We start from the raw sequence: 16,550 nt of genomic DNA on the forward strand, positions 1-16,550 counted from the left end.
AATCTAGGTTATGATTTTTGTCAAAAGACAACAGAAAGCCTCACAGAGGTAGTTTTGACAGAATCAGTAAAACTTGGATACGATGAAGCGGCTTCCACATCTCCTGAAACCTTAAACGTTCTTGATAATGCCAGCGTCGTTTACAGCGAGCAGCGTGAATTTGACACGCAGCGCGATGCGGTTCCCTACGAGGTAGAACTCGCACAGCAAGAATGCGATAAAACCGCTACTGTTCCAACAGAAGATCTTGCATCGACCTCGAGTTCAAACAATCAAGAAACTCAGTCGTCTTCAGCGATACAAGCCGAAGGTCATTCTGAAGGTCGCGATGTCGTACCGGATGGTCCGGAGCGCCAGAGTCACCTAGAGCGGCGCGTGAGCGTCCGAAACGGCCTGGCCTTCTTGCGTCAGACGCAGGAGAGCTTTGACAGCGCTGCAGTTTCCCGCGGGTCGCGCATTCGAACCCCGCCGTCGCCGGTTGCCAGCGAGTCTTGTGACGAGTCGGTCGACGATGTCACTTTAACGGAACCCGGGACTGTTGTGGTCGAAATCGCACCCGTGTCTCTCACTGGCCTAGATGCCTATTCAAAGTCGTTGTGTGACGAAATAGTGGTCGAAGCTGTTAAGGCAGCGTCACCGACCTCGTCCGACCAGTTTGAACTGGATCGAACAGGTTTGCTAGTGGACGTTGATTCGCTGGATGGCGAAAGCTCAACCACGAGTCCCACACAAGTCGTTCAAAACCTAGACGATGAATACAAACACCCGGGCGTAGAAAATCAAGAATACCTGTTGTCTTGCGACGAGTCATCACGTCCCTCGACTGACCACTTTCATCCCGAAGATCCTATCGATTCCACTTATGTCACGGATAGCAAATCAACTCACAGATCAGATATTCAAGACTTTGACATGGTTTCGCAAACCGAAGGCTCCAAAACTTTGTTTGAGGCCTTTTCGCCAGAAAATTCCGCCGATCGAATAACATTTCCGCATGATGCTGATCGCGCAGTTCTTAGTGGAGACGACGATAAAACCATTTCGCATACTGTAGATTCAAGCCAGGCACGCGAAGATCAAGACTTATCCGAAGAAGACAAGGACTACCTAAGCGAATCGGCGCAGCTGTTGCCAGGCAACGAGATGACCAACGCGCGAAGCGAGCGCTGCTTTGTTGATTATTCTTTCAAAGAAGAAGAATCTGATCAAGAGGAGACAATCAGACCTTCAGAACTCCGAAAAACCGAAGCTCGCCAACCCCTCCTAGAAGACAAGGAGGACTCCTCGGACTCTGATCCCGAGCTGATGGTGTGCGAGTCCGGTGGTGGCGAGTCCCTGGCGCAGGAGCTGGCCGAGGCCATGTACGAGGAGATAGTGGCGCGCGAGAACCGCATCCTGTCACCCGAGTACGATGACGTCACTTCCAACGGCGCTGACGTCACCCGTCACGACGAGCTGCGGCCCGAGTATCACTTCACCTTGAACGTGTGCGAGGACACGGAAGAAACTGAAGAGCGAAGGGCGGAAGAAAAATCTCTCGACGAAGAAACATCTAGCGAAGAACCTACCGAGATCGAGTTCCGCTGCGATTCGACGCTCAAAGTGGAGGACTTTTCCTCTGCTCTCCGGGAGGCGCAGATTGAAGCAGACGCCATCCAGAGCTCCCTGATTTCGCCCAGTGTCGATCGACTCGACGGCCGATCCTTCCTGGTTAAGGACGATTCGCAATCGAGCTTTGCCAATCAGGAAGCGGGGATCATTGCGTTTGAGATGTCTCCAAGCGTAAGTGGAATTTGCAGCTTGAAATCCGTCGAACAAACCGAATATATCGAAGTTGACGGTGATTCTTGGCAAAGCTCATCCGAACCGCAACTGACGAAATCCTTTGAGGAAGGCGGCGATTATTTGCTTCGAACCTTGAAAGCGACTGAAACATGCGAGACCGTCAATCTCACACAACCCATGTCAGATAATAACGATCGGGTTGTAGCTCAATGTACAAAAGGCTCGACTTCGGAGAGCTGCAAGCCGGTCGATCCTAAGTTCGAACATGATCCTACTGAACAGCTCAAGGTTAAAAAATCGGAATACGTAGAAAGCTCGGGTGATTCCGATTCGGAAGACAACACCTCCAGCTGCGGATCATCAACAACAACAAGCAGCAGCAGTCAGGAGTTGCTCGGAGATAATGCCGACATTCTGTCCCACCACGTTCGTTCCGAGTCCACCGAGCCCCTGGTTTCGAAATGCGACGTCGCGTCACCGGCCCCCGCCTCGTTACACGTCACCACCAATGACGTCATCAGCTCGTCACGCTCCACCCAGGAGTTCACCTCGTTCGCGGAGGACCGCGCGTCGCTCGAATCCCTGCTTGGAGACTCTCCCACCACGGAGGAGTCGTTCAGCAGTGAACGGAGACTTGATGAAAGCGCAGCGGCATTCAAACGGCATGTGGCGAGAAGCGCAGCGGCAGGCGAGCGCCCCAGAAGCACGCGACTTTCAACCGTTGAACTACGGCCTCGTGTACTACTCGTAGACACGTCTTACTTATCCGAATCCGAGATCGATGTTTCCCGGGGCGCCGCCTCATTTAGGGGCCTCTCATTGCTAGGGCTTTCTCAAGACAACGACGAACTGTTTCTCTCGCAGCGTCCCACCTCACCGCTGCCGCCGCTTCTCTTCCAAGGCGACGATTACGTCAATTACGAACCGTCGTCCTCTATGGACGCGGATAGCCCGTCGACCTGCGGTCTAGTCGACTCCAATTTGCTGTCGCTTTCAGCTGCCGCTACCGAATCGGCTGGGGATGTGACGGCCAACGACGAGTTCTCTTTCCACGATTACGCGCGCGTCGCCGGTGCAGGCGAACGTGTGACGTCGTGCGACTCGGCCGCCACGTCGCGCCAGTTCTCGTCGTCCGAGTTCTACGCGAGCGGCGACTTTCAGCCGATCGCCAAGCCGCCAGAAATCTCGCGGCAAAACGAGGACCCGAACGCCGCCGAATCGTATGATTTCGACTGCCTGGATTCAGCGGGGATTTGGGCGTCGAGCGCCCGGGAAAGCACCGAGCCGCGTACCGAGGTCTACATGACAATGGCGTCGCCCACCAAACAGCGCGAGTCGTGTTCCCGCTACGAGGACTCGCACTCTTCCTCGCCGTCCGTGCTACTCGCCAGCAACACGACCGAGGTTCTTCAAAGCGGCGCCCAAAAGGAAGCGTTGATGATGACATTCGCCGAAAAGTTCACAATGTTTCGCGACACTATCGAAGCGTCCGGGGCCGCTCTTGAATTGGACTCAGCAGAAGCGCAAGCGGAAGAGCAAAAACATCTCGAAGATGGCGACGAATACATTGAGATGATGGACACAATGAAGGCACGCGCCGCAGCCGCCAGGTTTGAGGACCTTTCCTACATGGCTGTTGCTTACGACGAGGCCGCTGCCTCTGCTGTCAAAACGCCGCTAGAATCGGGACTCGCTGACACCTCAGACTCCTCGGCCGAGAGTGGCGACGGAGGATGCAGGAAGACGGATTCGGACTCGATCGAGATGGACAGCGTGGACACTTTCCGCTGCAGGTTCGTGGAGGAGCGATCGGAAGGCGCTGAAGAAGCAGCGGCAATTCAGTCAGACGAAGAAGCCCTGCTTCTTGAAAGTCCCGGCAGCGATGTTGTGATCCAGGAGGTGTTTCCTGCTGAAAAGATGCGACTCGATCTTCAGCAATCACCGCCCGCTCCCAAAGCCGCTAGTCGCATCCCAATCGGCAAGTCTTCCTCTTTTTCCACGAAGACCAAATCCGTTTCCTCGTCATCTACTGTTGTCAAAGCGGAAAAAGTCGTCCGCCAGTCCAGCATCCCAAAGGCATCATCCGGACTTTCGCGCTCGCTTCCCACCAAGTCGCTTGTGCGTCGAAGGCAGCGCGAGTTGTCCGGCGGATCTTCCAGGACGCAAGAAAGCAAACTGTCCCCTTCCTCATCTTCATCTGTGAAGACGATTGCGCGCGCAACATCCTCTTCCAAACTTCCAGTCAAGAAGAGCAGCGCAATCAAGGTAAAAACTTCGCCCTGTTCTTCCGTAGGCAAAAAGCATCTGGATGCGGCTCCTGTGAGTCCCGCGGGTTCGGCTGCATCCAGTGTGTCGCGCTCTTCTTCCAGCAGCTCGTTTTCCTCCTCTCGCTTCCGAAGGAGCGGCGGGAGCTCGCCGACGCAGTCCGAGAGCATCTTCCGGCACGAGAGCTTCGCATCGAGTCGCAACATGAGCAGCGACAAGTACATCGCTCTCCGCGCCGGAGTCTTCACCTACAAGACCTCTACCGCTGAGGAGGAGGAAAGAAGAAGGAAGAAGCGCGACCGATCATCCGCTTACGTCACCAGCACCGCCACTAGGGTCTTGGAGGAGCACTCTACGTCATCCTCGGGAATTCCCCGCTCGTCAAAGCTCACCCAACAACATCGTCGCACCGCTTCCACCGCGGCACCTTATGCTTGCGAGGCGAGCGACAAAACACAGGAGCAGCCTTTTTTAGCTGAAGGCCTGGGCTGCGATGACGTCACCGCGAGCCCTGGCGCCGAAAATCTCGTTTCAGATGACGTCACTCCTTCCGTTTTTCTGCGCCTGGACGATTTACGTCCGATGCAGGTCGAAGAGGAAATGAGCGATTACTTCGTCACCAACGCCGGATCTTTCTCCTACGTCACTACCGAGCGTGACGTCACCAGCACGCACGTCACAAGCTCTGACAAACCTTCGGCAGCCGACGAAGAAGGAAGATCACTTAATTTAAGCTTCTCTGTTCGGGATGACGACCAAGAGTCCTCATCCACAACTCTCCTCTCTCCCGGACTTACGACCAGCAGCTGCTACTCCGTGATCCGAGAGATCGAAGAGGAAGCAGCCGACTCGATCTCCATCACTCCGGACTCGCACTCTGAAAACGAGCAGGAGGATACTTATAAGGAAGAGATGTTTGGAGCAGATGCATCGCGCCTTGCTCTTCTGCGCGAATCGTCGCTATTCGAAGATCACTTCGCGTCCGCAGAACAACATCTGTCGTACCCGCAAGTACAAAGCTGTGCTTCCTATTCTTCTTCTTACCACCAAGTAGTGCAACGCTCCACGGTCAAGAGCTCTTTCACGTTGGACAACAGCTTCGAGTCCGTCACTTCGACGGCGTATCGAGCCTCCCAAGCCATTCAACCTTCCAGCCAAGGTGCAAGCAAGCGCTTACGTGTCGATGTGGTCGTTGTCCGTCATCCGTAGTTCCACCTTTGCCCGGTGGTGTCCATCAAAGTACATGGCATGCTTGTTGTTTTACTTTACCTGTGTTTAGTTTCGGGTGGTGTGTGTCTTGTTCCGTGGATGATTGTGTAACGTGTACGTTGATCGCAAGCCAGTAACATTTAAAGTTCATTAAGCGTTCTGCTTTAGCTACCTGTAGTCCAATTAACGCTTTGCGTTTTAGCACTTACATGCAAACCGCGTAGACAATCTGGCTCTTTAAGTTCATCTCGGGTTAAACTGTTTAAACCTTTTTGTTTTTATACATTTACCTATAACTATAAAACTGGATAATTATTTACTACGTTAACCAGTGTTTGTCTGTTTTTTGTAGTCAAACGTCGTAACACCGTTGTTCTATTACTGCAGCTTTGCTATTGTACTGTACAGTGTGTTTGGTAGATTTTGCAATAGAATGCTTTTCATTGCAATATCTGTATATACCCCTGCGTAAAGGGTTTGTTAACGAAACTTTTAAAACAAGATATACTAGAGTATAAGGCAAAGTGTGTATGGTAAGGTTTACCTAAATAAGATCTTAGTAAAAAGGCTCTCGGTGATTATTTAATATACTTTGTCCAAACGACCTTAAAGATCCACTTTAAAAATACACACATGTGTATCAAGAGTTTTGTTTTCTATGTTAGAGGAAACTCCAAAACAAAGCCATTTTTTAACTATTCGGTTATTAGGTAAAACTAAATGTTCGTAACAAGTCACTTAATACCATTCATGTATATTATATAAAAGGATAATCTAAATACACTTTGCAATTTCTCCCAATCATTTATTTACAACAAAACTACACACCACTTACCGCTGCAAAATTTTCCAGATGCCGCCGAAAGCGTTTTGGAGGGAAAGCACCGCGCGGTGGCGTCCCAGCTGGGGATCAGCTGGCCCCAGTTGGCCGGCGCCCTGGGACTTACCCCCGATGACGTGTGGAGAGTCCAGCGAGACTGCGATGGTTCCAAACCTGGCGAGCAGAGCGCCGCCATGTTGTCGCTTTGGCAGAAGAGCGCAGGCGACAAGGCAACTGGTAAGCGCTGAGATATGTTTGCTAATAGCAACTAAGTCTTAGTTGGATCTCAATTTAAAAGTGTCATTTTGAAATGACTTAAGTCCCAGTCTAGTCATTTGCAAAAAGACTTAAGACCAGGGTCTAGTCAAGTCTTTTTAATTCACAACAAGTCAAGTCCCAGTCAAGTCATAGTTGAACAAAGTCAATTTCAAGTAAAGTCTTGTTATAAAAGTAAACGTTAAATTGGTAAAGTTGACCGATTGTTTTATGCGAAAAATGAGGATAACTACCAAATTTTATAAACAAAGAATGCTTAATGAAAACACTCCATCTCGTCCAAAGTCGTTTGTCCAATACACTTTAACCCAATTTATTTGCCAAAAAGACTTAAGTCAATACAAGTCATTTGTCTAATATACTTAAGTCAAGTCCATTTTGAAAACCGTGACTTAAGGTAAGTAATTAACTTAAGTCATTACAACACTGTAATTTAATCCAATTTTAGTACAATGACCATCGTGCGTAATAATCCATGAGTCTTATTTTCGTAAATTTATTTTAATATTTGCGTACCACTATATAAGCTAAAACGGTTGTCAATTTTAGTTGGTTCTCATTGGCTCTTAACCTTTTTTATGCCGTGGACCCCTTGACTGCTATTGATAACCAAATTTCCTCTTAGTGATTTCGTCTGTAAAGAGCACTTTTACATCTGTGCAATAAAAATAAAGTTCAACCTGTTTAAAATTGACAACCGTTTTAGCTTCTATATTGTACGTAATTAATAATTAATTATTAGTAATGCTAAATGTCATTTTAACAAAGGAAATTTACGCACGGATGACACATGTACACATGTCAGACATCACTATACTTTTCGCATACTTGTTGATAAGTTGATGCCTGTTAGTCGCAATAGCAATCTTTGATAACTGAAAAGAAAAGGGCGGTGACCTAGCTGCATAGCACGCATTTTCTGCACTAAATAAAAGCCAACTTATTCTTTCATCACAGACGAGCGCCTGAGCGACGCCCTGCGTGAAATCAACCGGGCCGACCTATGTCCACTGCTCGAAGACCCGACCTTTGAGTACGGCGTCATCGACCAGTCGCTTCAAATGGACAAGGAACAGCACGACTCGTCAGGTAGCCTCGCCTTAATTTACATTAAAAATTGGCCTGTTTTTTTTTTCGCTTTTTTATGGCCTGTTGGCCGACCTTGCGCAAGGCCGATCGAATCTGCCCTTTTTTGTTAATTTTTTATTTTTTATTTTTTTATTGTTATTGAAAATTGGACCCAACAAATGACAAGAGATTAAATTCAAACCGCTTTAACGTCTTTCTATTGAAAGCTATATTTTCCTGATTAGGCCGAAAATTCGGTTGGAACAAAACTGTCGGCCATACTAGAGGAATCGCGGCTAAACAATTTAGTTTTTCTCTTTTTTTATAATGTTTAATGTTAAAATTGGTCCAAATAAATCAGAGAGTCGATATATTTTTCTTATAGTAAAACTAAATTTTATTTCAAGCGGTTGCGAAATTTTCGTAGTACACAATCAGATGGCTCTGTTCAACGACAAATATAGGCCAAACCTTTCTAAGCGCGGTTTCGCAAAAGGTTGGCAACTTTACCAATGGACAGTTTAGTTAGTCAACATTACCATCCTACGCTCTTTAAATAAACCGTTTATATCAGGGGTTCTTAAACTTCGTTTACCCCGGACCCCTAATTTTGTGTTTTTGCTTCGCAGAGAACACGGTAGGCAAGAAATTGACAAAATTACGTCATAAATTGACGTCACAGTACAATTAGATTTTCAGAAGTTTGCTGATGATTTAAAATGGAGTCTAAATACATTCAAGGCTAAAACGTTTTTTTTTAATTTAACTATTTTCTTTGAAAAATTGATTATTTTTTAAATATGCACTAATATTTCAATTTGGCCTTCCTGGACCCCCTAAAATTAGTTCACGGACACCCAAGGAGTCCATGGACCCCAGTTTAAAAAAACCTGGTTTTGTATTTCTTTTTTTTTTATTGTTGTATTCTTGATCAGAGCAATGAAGTTAAAGGCAATGAAACGAAACAACCACGGTTCAAGTAGCACATAAACAATTAACATCGCAGAACAATAGCACTGTAATCAATCAGCAATCAGCACAAGAATGCGGACCACGTAATTAAACCGCAGGGTGCGAAACGACTACAGCGCATGCCTCAAAAAGCGTAATACTTAACAATACTATTCGTTTTTTTTTTAAATCCTAAATTATTTCGTCTCCAGCTTTTAATGCCCTTTCGGCTGAACTGGGGTCGCCCTACACGGCCGGGCCTGGTCATGTGAGCTCCCCCTTCCCTTTCACGGCCGGCCAACGACCAGTTGAAATAGAGACGTCCACCCCGCTTGCTGCTACTAAGGTGGGTGTGGCGTTGTTCGGTGGTTTTTCTTGTCAGCATCTGTGGTATTTTTAGCTTGATGTTGTCAACGAGTGAAGTTCTAGTAGAACTTATTTATGACGGATTTTGACTCAGACAAGAAAGTTTAAGTATTGCTACAATTCGCATATTCAGTTTGCAATTTGCTATCCTTGTATCTCGGAAATTCCCATTTTCCAACCACAATAGCATAAAAGTAGCGCATTCGGATCAAAACTGTCAAAGTCCTATTATACATTTCAGGTTAACGTATAAATTTTTGTTTTAGGTAAACGAGTAAAACTGTCAATATGATTATAGCTTATAAAAATCGCATTTTTATTAGTGTTGTAATAATAAGTACATAGGCTATTCTTGTCAGAATCGTGCAAACACATAAATTTTCTGTGGTTTCTTTGAACGTACAGCGTTTTGACCTGACTAAAACATTTTCGTACCTTGTTTTGCTTTCTGTCTGTGCAAGATGTTCGAGAAATAATTCTTTAATAATTTTTGAACGTTTACAGTTCTAAAGTTTATAACTATAAAACGTCATTGCTTTGCTTAAAGCGCCTTAATCCTTGCAAGTTTTCAAAGCAGCAAAATTTATATAAATAGGGATGCTTAAAAGTATCGTTTCGCAGCCGATACTAAATAAGTATAGTATCGATACTCGTCCGATAGGTGTGAAATCGGTGCCGATCAATTAAGTTAGTAGATTGAAAGCGCTTTAATTTAATATGTTACCCTTGTTTGATCAGGGTAATCACCAGTGTTGTAATGACTTAAGTCATTGACTTGACTTCAGTGCACTTAAGTCACTGTTTTCAAATGACTTGACTTGACTTAAGTCTTTTGACCAAAATGACTTGACTTGACTTAAGTCTTTTGGACAAATGACTTGACTTGGACTTAAGTCATTATGTCAAATAACTTGGGATTCAATTAAGTGTTTTTCATTAAAACTTATTTTAAGTTTTGCACATTAAACACTTTAAGTGCTGTATATTGCGTTTGTGTTAGTTTTTTATTTAAATTGTTGCTTATGATCGGACAATTTTACCAATTTCAATAGTTTAGCAGTATACTTTTATGTCAATGACATGACTTAAAATTGACTTGCTCTCATAATGACTTGACTGGGACTTGACTTGGGCAACCGATGACTTGGACTGGGACTTGACTTGTTATTTTCGCAAAAGACTTGACTTGGACTTAAGTTGTTTTTCAAATGACTTGACTGGGACTTAAGTCATTTCAAAATGACTTGTTTACAACACTGGTAATCACGCTACTTAATATCCAACGGATCGCGAAAATTTAAGTCCGTAGTATGGGCTGTCGGTGTCGGCATAAAACGCCAAGCATGGGAAATCGTTTATCCTAACCAAGAGATGCTTTTAGGCGAGAAACGAGACGATCGCAGACGGTGATACTTCCCTGTTCGTTCCTCCCTCCGCCGCACGAAGTGAAGATGACGAAGACGAGGATGACGTCGACAAGCCACATTTCAATTACGTCATCGATGAAGGTAATCGTCGGGGAAAATCAGACGCGAAAATGCGCATGGGTTTTTCGCTATTTAGATTGGAACTATATGTACAGGCAATTTGTTTTAATTCGTCGAATAAAACAAATACAGATAAAGACATCGGAAGTCATCATAAACTAATTGCTTGCGTAACGTAGCACAGGGGTCGGTAACCTTTTTTACGCTGCGGGCCGGTTTAAAACTGAAATTTTGTCCCGGACCGGCCTTAAAAAACAAATGCTCAGTAAAGGAAATTTATTACAACTTTCCAAAAACTAATTAAAATCCATACGTTGTTTTTAAAAAACTTTCCTGCCTGAACATAAAAAAAATAATTCATTTTATTGTTGGACATTGTTTGCATGATTTTATTCTATTGCACTTTAGGGTGAACACGGTTAAGCATAAAAAAAACATGATATTTTCGCCCTTTTTCAAAATATTGTACATACGAGGATGTAGATTTTACAATTAAAAAATGCATTTTAGGATGTTGTGAAAGTGCTCTATTTAGTCTCTATGGCCACAGCACACTGGTTTGTTTTGCACCTCACGAGTGCTTGAAACTAATTGTGATTAACCAATTTATGGAGTATATTTAAACGAAAGTTAATGTGATTTGGATGCAAAAATACTTTCAATTGTTTTTTACTTTTCCTAGCCTTTTTCCGGCTTTTACGTATACCCTACACTATGGTTTGGGTTTAAATCAAATTTTATTGTAGCAACCCTGCTACGGACCGGTAACGAACTTCCCGGCGGTTACCGACCACTGACGTAGCACACCGCAGACTCACCAAAACTGTTAATGATCCAAGCAGGGACGGCTAGAACTCACGAACTCCGGTAATACCGGGACCGTCGCTCTACCAATTGAGATATGCTACTGTAGCCCCCCTTTAATGTGAAGTTGCTTAAACATTGGCGTCAATGTTGTTTTTTACTTGCTTCCCCCTGAGACTTGGTAGCTCATTTGGTAGAGCGACGGTCCCGGTATGACCGGAGGTCCTGAGTTCGAACCTCACTGCAGGCAAGTTATTTTTGTAGCCTGCCTTGCTTGCATCATTGATCGATATATTCCGTGGGTGTGCAATGACTCTCGGTGTGCTATGTTGTGTAAGCCGTTTACGTTGGTCAAAAAGTGACCAAGATTAAATCTTAAAAACTGCCACCGTAAATGTTTAAACTGCTATTTCACGCCATAGTTTAACGGCAATTTTGTATATAGCTTTACCCATGACTATATACCGAATGGTCCTTTCGCTGTCCTTGTGTTATTATTTATGTTATTTTGTTTTTTTCGATGTTTGCAAACATGCACAAAAATAAATTGAATCTGAATCTATATACCTATAATTATACAGGTATTTTAATACACCGCTATTTTCTTTTAGATGAAGTGGATGGTGAGACAAAGGTCCAAGAAACAGAGTAAGTTGCACAAAAATATGTAATTAATTTATTCACTATACAGTTTAAATGTTTATGTTTAAAACAAAGTCGTTGGTGATTGTTCATTTATTCAAGGTGCAACCCTATTTCGCAAGTCTAAAAAAATACTTTAAATCCGCTATCTTGCCTGTTACAGAAAAGCGGAATCGCGATCGAGCAGAAGATCCAGCTCGTCATCATCATCGTCATCTGGGAGCGAAGATGGCCGCAAAAAGGAAGAGGTCTGTACTATCTTCCTAACTTCACACGCTTCAATACGAAAAACCCACGATACTATCACTATCAGTTGATCACTGTTAAGTTAGGGATGTCCAAAACTTGACATATTATTCCGATAGCGATAACCAAAATTTAGGACAAAAAGTATCGCAATCCAATCCTAAACCAACTGACGTCATACCTATGCTCGAAAATCCCATATAGGTGAGATAGAAACGTTTAAGTTTGTCAACGTCATTGGCCGTAAATTTTCCGAGTTAAGGAAAGTTAGGTTTCGTCCTTGTTAACCTTACTTTATTTTGACGCAATTAGCGTGCTTCCCTAATTTTATTCAAAAGTTTTTTTTTTCTCACAGGAAGAGCAGAGCGCTCCTCCGCAGACACCAGGAGGCGCTGATGAGGAAGATGACCCGACCAAACCTCACTTCGTGTATGTGTCCTCTGGCGACGACGAAGGTAAGCTACCTAGGTTGTTTCGTCTTTAAATTAGTAAAATAGGAAATCTCTTATGTTGAAAAGTTGCTTATCTGGATTTTATTACACTTTTTTAATTATTTTAATGAAAAGTAAATCTTTGCCTACTTAACTGAAAAATATTCGAAAGTTACCAGCTCTCCGATTTTAATGTGTTTGCAATATTTACTGACTCCTCAAAAACAGAATTGCGATTCCACATACTTTTTAAGACTTTGTCTGTAACTGTCAGAATTGCTAGATTTCGTCAATCACTAAAAAAGAACACGTGTGTCTAGTCCGAGTACTTAGACTTTACTCGTTATCTCTGCAACGTTACATAATGTTATCCGAGCTACTAAAAAGCCCTAGAATACAAGTTTTAACAACAAATTTATAGCACTACGCTTAGATAGGTAACAGGGAAGAGTTATTGTTGTTTTATTCGGTCACGGTTTTAATTATTTTGTTTTATTTTTTCAGAAAATAACGAGCCGAAGGAGAATGAGGAAGAACCCGACATTAAAGTGTTGGAGGCCCCGGTCGACCAAGTGGAGTGAGTTTAAGTTTTTTTTTGTTTTGTAGTTACCGATGGTGCACACGGACACCAGTTTAATAACACGTTTCACATGAAACTATACGAGGGTGTTAGCTACTGATTCATTAAACGTCGTGTTTGCGTATAAAATGTGTTTTCGTATAAATATTACAGTATACTTGGGAACACTATGCACGGATCTGTAATGTAGCTTGATAATAAATTCCAAATCCAAAAAGGTCGAGTAGATTGACATCATCTTGATTAAGACGTTTCGATACGAGCTTGTATTATCTTCAGTTAATGTGACTGAGAAGAACATCTCTCTTTAAGCAATGCTTGAATTACTGCTCAGTCACATTAACTAAAGATGATACAAGCTCGTATCGAAACGTCTTAATCAAGATGATTTCGATCCACTCGACCTTTTTGGCTTTGCAATTTATTATCATATTACAGTATGTATCCTTAAACTATTCGTTCGCAAGTGAAATAGTGTTGTGATTTCGCGTAAACACACAAGATTTCAGTTGCTGGGTTTTCCTTTAACAACCTATTGCGAAGGGTTCGATTCGAAACAAAACTTCGCTAACTTTGACGCGTTCTTTATTTTAAGTGAGAAAATCGAAGAGCAAGAGCCAGACAAACCAAACCTTAGCGATCGGCAATCTACTTCGTCTTCATCGAGCTCAGATGACGACGAAAAAGTCGAATCTGGTAAGTCAGGTTTGCTTGCTATGGCTCTAACGAATCAAAGAAAGTTTGACTGACAGTTGGCGATAACACTTTTAGGATACTTTTTAATAATTTACAGTTTACCGTTTAGCATTGGAAAATACCTAACTTAGTTCGACAAAAATTGAGTGCAAGCAATACATTTGTCGCCAGAAACCTCGATGAGTTTCGAACTCACTGCCTCTGTCCAGAATGGTCACTGTTTCTACTAAATATCTTTCTGGAATTCAAAACCAATGGCAGCAGGTTTCTGCTTGTCGATCACTGTTCCGCTGCCGCGTATATAAACAAAAAACTCTAAGTTTAAAAACCCGAGTGAAACTCAAGATCAGGCATTTTTAAAGCAATATGTATTTCGCTTACTCGTAATTTGCTGTGTGTTGTATATGTACTTTACTTACAGGAAATGACGATGTCACTGTAGGCGAAATTTATATTCCTTGAAAATGTCTGATCCTATGCTTTACTCGTTTTTCAACTTTGAGTCTTACTGTTTCTACTAAGCTTTGTACAGCGATAACTTGTGTAAATAATATTGTAACTCGTTCAATTCTCACAAACACTTGTGCGACCCTAACAATCAAAGAGTAGATACTATAGCCTAATCTTTTGTTAGCTTATAGCTTCATGATTTATCCTATACTTTTTTAGCTGACAAACCTGAAGTCGCCAAAGAAAATGAACCGATCACCCCCGTGGAGAATAAACCAGAAGAGGTTGCCAAAGAGCAAGAAACGAAAGATCTGAAGCCTGTAAATGGGGAAACCCCAAACGTAAGTAGTAACTCGAATATATGAAATAAACGAATTCCATTTTTCCGTGGTTTTCCGCCGTTATGTTTGAATTGAATTGTTAATTTTGTTCGAAAATAAAAAAAGCAAATGTAACTTTGTTCATTACGTCGAACGCATTTTCCCGCAAGATTAATTTTATTTAATGTTTTTGATGAATACTGCATTCCGTGTGTCTAAGCGTCCTGCATTCCGTAAAAGTAATTTTGATTCATTGGATGTACTTCAATAAAAAATTCAAATCTAAAACAATGATTAACTTTTTTATAACGTTAGTCATTTATTTTTTAATTCGCCTTGTTTTCTAACTTCCTTTTGCTTGCGAAAAAACGTATATATCACGATTGGTTTCCAATACACAATTAAATTGGTGTCATAATAAGTAAACAACATTTGCCGTTATTGTCATACTTTGTAATGTTACGTTCTCCGAAAGCTCTTCGTAGTGCCTGCTAGTGTTGAATGAGATTGTTTTTCAGGATGACCAAGTCGTCAACGACCAGGAGTACAACGAGGATTATAACGTCACCACCACCATAATCCGGACCATCGTGGTCGAAACTCAAAACCCAGAGGTCAGTTTAGTTTGCGATTGTAAAATCCGCGATATATTTCTACACTGATTGCTTCAGAATCACAGTGAAAAAACTGGGAAATGATGAAGTATGTATTATAATAAAGTACAGTTATGTACTTGAGTTATGTTAATAAAAAAAATCACTTTTGTGCTAAGCGTGATGTCCAATTGCCCGTGGCACACTTCACAGTTAACCTGCCAAATTGGAACGAGTATTTAGACTACTAACTGTACAAGTGGTGTTACCAGCGTCCAAAATCTAAATAAGTATAACAATAAAGCCTTGGCGACCCAATTATTTTCACTAAAAGTTTTTTAAGCTTAAACAAAGAAGAAATAATACCGCATTAGTAGTAAATTTAGTCTTAATAAACGTGGGTCATGTCTTAGTGTCGCTTTTCGCAAAAATCTTGCTGAAAGCCGATCTAAGGAATTCTTTGCCACGTAAACTACTTCAGTCGGCGACGCTACCAAATCAAACGGCGATCCAATTTTAATTCGCGTCCTATGGGGATTGAGAAACACTGATCTATCGTGTGTGTTGCCCCATAATATATGAACAATAGTGTGATTGTTTTTTTAGGGCTTAGACGTTGTTTGCATGTAAAAAAATCAGCCTTGTCCTGTTTTACAGCAGTTTCAGCTTCCTTCGCCCAAGGTCGAAGTGACCTCCGAAGGCGACCACGTGATCGAGGTGACGCGCGAAGTCAAAGTCGTCGACCAATCACCGTCGACCACTTCGACGTCGTCATCATCTTCCGACAGCGACTGATAGATGTAGATAGTTCCGCGTTCCCGCTGTACAAAGCTTCTCCCTTAGTTCGCGCTTATTCGTTTTAATTTTCGCTTTTCCTTATCCGCAGACCGCTTACAATTCTTAAGTTTGTTTGAAATCATTTTGCGCGAATATAGTAGTTCTCTGTGTCGCACTGTCACCCCGTGATTTCTTATTATGATCCGCTTGAAGTAGTTGGCGTTGTATCACTGCTGTAGCTGCTTGTACTGCCCGAAATGCAGATGTCGATTGTGAGTAACCCTCAAATTGGGTCGAGAAAGCAAGGCGCTAACTGTTTTCAGGCGCCCAACCTTTAGCATTGTGCGCTGTTGCTGCTGCGATTTGTTTCCGGTCTGAGAAGTTCGAAGTTATTGTCGGTGTATTGTTTTTGTGGTACAGAAAACGACGGCGTTTTGGGGTACGCGATTAATAATGTAGAGAGTACCGGTGTCGCCTATTTTTCATACTTCAATCATTAACGACTTAACTTTAGTTCACCATCGCAGTACCAACACCCCCTTTGTGCATGAAGTAACCAGAGCAAATTTGGCTTTCTGTTCCTTAAACAACTCATTAATCATTCCCTCTTGTCTTCTATGTCAGCAAATTGAGTTTCACGTCTTCAACTTATGCTTCTGCCCAGCATTCATATGTTATTCAATACGCTGCATTTCGTTCGTCTTAGCTTCATTCATATATCCGTGCACAAAAAGTACAAGACTTCGATCAGTATCAATAAAAAGGCACGCTGAAAACTTACCTT

The 16,550-nt window shown here is 43.1% G+C and overlaps 1 protein-coding gene across 1 annotated transcript in view; it reads left to right on the top strand.

Annotated features, from left to right (window-relative positions):
* The window catches only part of LOC146146875 (uncharacterized), a 71,721-nt gene extending 55,195 nt beyond the window's left edge, over positions 1 to 16,526 (top strand). The window contains exons 38-49 of the mRNA XM_083387700.1: positions 6,113 to 6,316; positions 7,313 to 7,444; positions 8,587 to 8,720; positions 10,122 to 10,248; positions 11,643 to 11,679; positions 11,837 to 11,921; positions 12,275 to 12,374; positions 12,855 to 12,927; positions 13,526 to 13,626; positions 14,296 to 14,417; positions 14,915 to 15,010; positions 15,647 to 16,526. Coding sequence (XP_083243826.1) covers positions 6,113 to 6,316; positions 7,313 to 7,444; positions 8,587 to 8,720; positions 10,122 to 10,248; positions 11,643 to 11,679; positions 11,837 to 11,921; positions 12,275 to 12,374; positions 12,855 to 12,927; positions 13,526 to 13,626; positions 14,296 to 14,417; positions 14,915 to 15,010; positions 15,647 to 15,784 — 1,349 coding nt within the window. The 3' untranslated portion in view covers positions 15,785 to 16,526. The remainder of the gene's footprint in view (positions 1 to 6,112; positions 6,317 to 7,312; positions 7,445 to 8,586; positions 8,721 to 10,121; positions 10,249 to 11,642; positions 11,680 to 11,836; positions 11,922 to 12,274; positions 12,375 to 12,854; positions 12,928 to 13,525; positions 13,627 to 14,295; positions 14,418 to 14,914; positions 15,011 to 15,646) is intronic.
* The last annotated feature ends 24 nt before the right edge of the window (positions 16,527 to 16,550 follow it).

The sequence above is a fragment of the Ascidiella aspersa genome, chromosome 4 (genome assembly GCF_963924565.1).
Source record: "Ascidiella aspersa chromosome 4, kaAscAspe10.2, whole genome shotgun sequence".
NCBI classification, from domain to species: Eukaryota; Metazoa; Chordata; class Ascidiacea; order Phlebobranchia; family Ascidiidae; genus Ascidiella; species Ascidiella aspersa.